Below are 3510 nucleotides of genomic sequence, written 5' to 3' on the forward strand. Positions count from 1 at the left end.
ATTAATCAACAAATTGTAAACTTCCTCAAAATACTCAAGCATTTTAAAGATATAGTTTAATTAAATTTCACAGGCTAAACACCTTGAAGCAGTTTGATTTTCTCTCATCTAGACAAAGTCAATCGTAGAGTGTTGGCGCTGTGTGTTTTATATTGTTCATGACAGAAAGCAGTAAAGTATTGGTTATGCTTGATTTGTTGCACATCTCAACCTCAGGAATACCTTCCTTAAACTAATTTCCTTTTATGAGACACTTACAATTTCCCTTTTTGTCCGAGATTTAGTTTGCTTGATTCAATGTGTCCTTCTTTAGTTTAGTCTCAATTATTGTCTGATCAGTCTGAGAATTACATTGCCTTAAAAAGGCACAGTGTAAATGCAGATAACTGTTATGTTAGCAAAGAAATAAAATTCTCTCATTTAACTTAATACATAGAAATTCATTTTTGCTTGTGAAATAGTCTCATTGAAATCATCAGCCTACTTCCACTATTGACGCTTAATTTCACCTCATCAAAGACTTTTCCAGCAAGGCTGGCCTGGAATGTAGCAATGAATAGTTTGTGAATCCCAATATAACGTAAATATAAAATATACATATAGAAACAGTATTATACAGGTTATATTGATGAACTGCTTTTATTCAAAAATTTAAGGAAACGTCTTTGATTAATTGTTAGATTTAAACAATAGCAATTCATTACTAGGATTTCAATTTATATACAAAATTTTAACGGACCCATCATACGTAGCTGTATTTCACGAAGACGTCTATTGCATTGAAGTGGGCTAGACACTTTTTATTCACATTTCGGCCAATGCATAGGGCAAAAGCACCAAAATTAATATATTTTGAATATTATGAGCACAATCAAACAACAAAGATTGCTGGCAAATCTTATGTACAGAAAAGAAAACATAAAATGTTGCCAAGTACTGATCATCACAGACATTCCGGATTCGAGATTTCACATTCTGTTACGTTCCTCTTCTTCAAATCTTAAATCGGGCAAACACAGACAGCAGAGGCATCCCGCTCCCTTTGCTGCTGTCCCTGATAAATAATACCTCACTTTCACGCTTGTGTTGTGATACAAATGTCAAATTTAAATAGCTACACCACGATCAGTAAACGCCCACTCGCATTTGCCGTCCAATTCCAACAATAACAAGGCTGCCTGCAAATGCTGTTGGATTCTCCCAAACTGAGGAGAAGCTGTTCCAAAACTGCATCAAGTCTCTGTTCATACCAAATGTTACTGTATTTGACAATAATTCCGTATCTCGATTGAGGTGTGGGGATGTGAGATAGAGGGCGGCAGCTTCATCGTTACATGGAAGGAGCAACCACCCCAAATTTAACAATGACGGCACTAAAACCAGCAATGAGACAAGTACCTTCATGACAGTCGCTCGGTTCCACGTCCTGAAACTACAGCAACATGTCCGACCTCTCGGTGCCAGAGACTCAAGAGCTCGACCACAGTCCGAAAAACCGTCAGCCGCTCTCGCGCCACCGCCGCGGCTGCGCACAACGGACACCCGAAAAGGGGGCGGGCCAACCTGGACTAACTGACATCCGTAGTAGCCAATCAGAAGCGTGAGGAACGTCCCGCTCGTCGGAAGCGGAAGAGAGCCTTTCTCTCTTCGTCTGTGCGTGGGAAATGTGGGGCGCAGGCTATAATTATCTGGAAATTACACCTTGGAAACTGGCCCAGCCAGTTCAGTTGAAAGGTCATCAACCTGAAACGTCGTTTCAGCTATATTTTGCATTTGTTACCAGTCTGTTAATGCGGCTTACTAACGCATGTGTACCAGACTCTAGTATATGCCTCTGGGTGATTTTCATTCAGCTACTTATTCTGAAACCTTCAATGATCTTTCAGTCAATTATTACCTTCGTAACGAAAGCAATCGGAAACAAGAACAGAAAATGTAAAGTAATAATATGCACGTCAGGCACGTAGTAAGGGAGAACCAGTTAACAGTTCAGATCAATGACTTACTGTCAGAACTAGAATAAGTTAGATACGGGTTTTCAGCTAGTTCAGGGATAGGAAAGTAGGGAAACGCGTGGAACGGATAAAAGGGAAGGACTGAGGTGGTGGAAGCTAAATCGCATTGGATATACATAGGAACAGGAATAGGCCATTCAGCCCGTCGAGCCTGTCTTGCCATTTAACATGATCATGGCTGATCAAACATAAAGGATAATGGTGTAAAGCAGAAAGGAAGTAAATGCAGAGATGATTAGTCTAAAGGAGGGTTAAATGACAACAAGCAGCTGACTGAAAAAAGTGAAAGCAGTGGTTATGCTTTGACTTTGAACTTATTGAATTCAATTTGAGTCTAGAATGCTGAAATGTGCTTAATCAAAAGATGAGGTGACCTTATGTAGGAATAGTATTCCTGAAATTCAGTTCACTCATGATTGTTGACATCTTTGGATTGAAAGGTAAGCTTTATTCTGCAAACTTATTTGCAAATTCAGTGACATATTTGACTGTTGGTCTTTTGATCACGACTCTGTATCAATACTTCGACCGATTTCCAACTCAATAACAGTTTAATTGAGATAACAACGTGTAAGAGCTGGATGAACACAGCAGGCCAAGCAGCATCAGAGGAGCAGGAAGTCTGACGTTTCGGGCCTTGCTGTGTTCATCCAGCTCTACACCTTGTTATCTCAGATTCTCCAGCATCTGCAGTTCCTACTATCTCTGAAACAGTTTAATTGAACTGCTGCCAAAATTTTCATTCATGCTTTCTCTAAACTTGACTCTTCCAATGCAGCCCTGGCCCATTTCCTACGTTCTAACCTCCTTAAAGTTGAGGTGACTTAAAATGATAACCATGTCTTAACTCAGACAAAGTACTGGTCATCCATCATCCCTGTGTTTATTCAGCTACATTTATTATAAGCAACCTCAGTTACAATTCTCATCATTGATTTAAAGTTCATGGTTTGCCCCTCCTTCTCCATACAATCTCCTCCAGGCCCACAACCCTTTGAGGTATCATTTGCTTCTCCATTGCTGGGCCTTTAAACCAACTCAGATTTTAATTGCTCCACCATTGCTGCTGTCCTTTCAGTTGCCTGACACTGGGTTATCCCATCGGTCAAAATCAGAAAACAGGTTATATGTTATCAGAGATAACAAGGTGTAGAGCTGGATGAACACAGCAGGCCAAGCAGCATCAGAGGAGCATGAAGGCTGACATTTCAGGCCTAGACCCTTCTTCAGAAATGGGGGAGGGGAAGGGGGATTCTGGAATAAATAGGGAGAGAGGGGGACGCGGATAGAAGATGGATAGAGGAGAAGATAGGTGGAGAGGAGACAGACAAGTCAAAGAGGCGGGGATGGAGCCAGTAGAGGTGAATGTAGGTGGGGAGGTAGGGAGGAGATAGGTCAGTCCAGGGAGGATGGACAGGTCAAGGGGGGCGGGATGAGGTTAGTCGGTCGGAGATGGGGGTGGGGCTTGAGGCAGGGGGAGTGGATACGTGGGAGG

The 3510-nt window shown here is 41.5% G+C and overlaps 2 protein-coding genes across 4 annotated transcripts in view; both read left to right on the top strand.

Annotated features, from left to right (window-relative positions):
• LOC109917965 (lysine-specific demethylase 2B-like) overlaps window positions 1-1576 on the top strand; it is a 158697-nt gene extending 157121 nt beyond the window's left edge. The window contains exon 16 of the mRNA XM_048611721.1: window positions 1313-1576. Within this exon, the coding sequence (XP_048467678.1) occupies window positions 1313-1576 (264 nt within the window). The remainder of the gene's footprint in view (window positions 1-1312) is intronic.
• Window positions 1577-1640: 64 nt separating this feature from the next.
• Window positions 1641-3510, top strand: part of anapc5 (anaphase promoting complex subunit 5) — a 48320-nt gene continuing 46450 nt past the window's right edge. The window contains exon 1 of one of the 3 annotated variants that reach the window (XM_020513516.2): window positions 1641-2455. The gene's annotated coding sequence lies outside the window, so the exon portion shown is untranslated. The remainder of the gene's footprint in view (window positions 2456-3510) is intronic. The other 2 variants (XM_048611199.1, XM_048611198.1) reach the window with 2 other exon arrangements.

This window comes from Rhincodon typus, chromosome 24 (assembly GCF_021869965.1).
Source record: "Rhincodon typus isolate 14 chromosome 24, sRhiTyp1.1, whole genome shotgun sequence".
In the NCBI taxonomy this organism is placed as follows: domain Eukaryota; kingdom Metazoa; phylum Chordata; class Chondrichthyes; order Orectolobiformes; family Rhincodontidae; genus Rhincodon; species Rhincodon typus.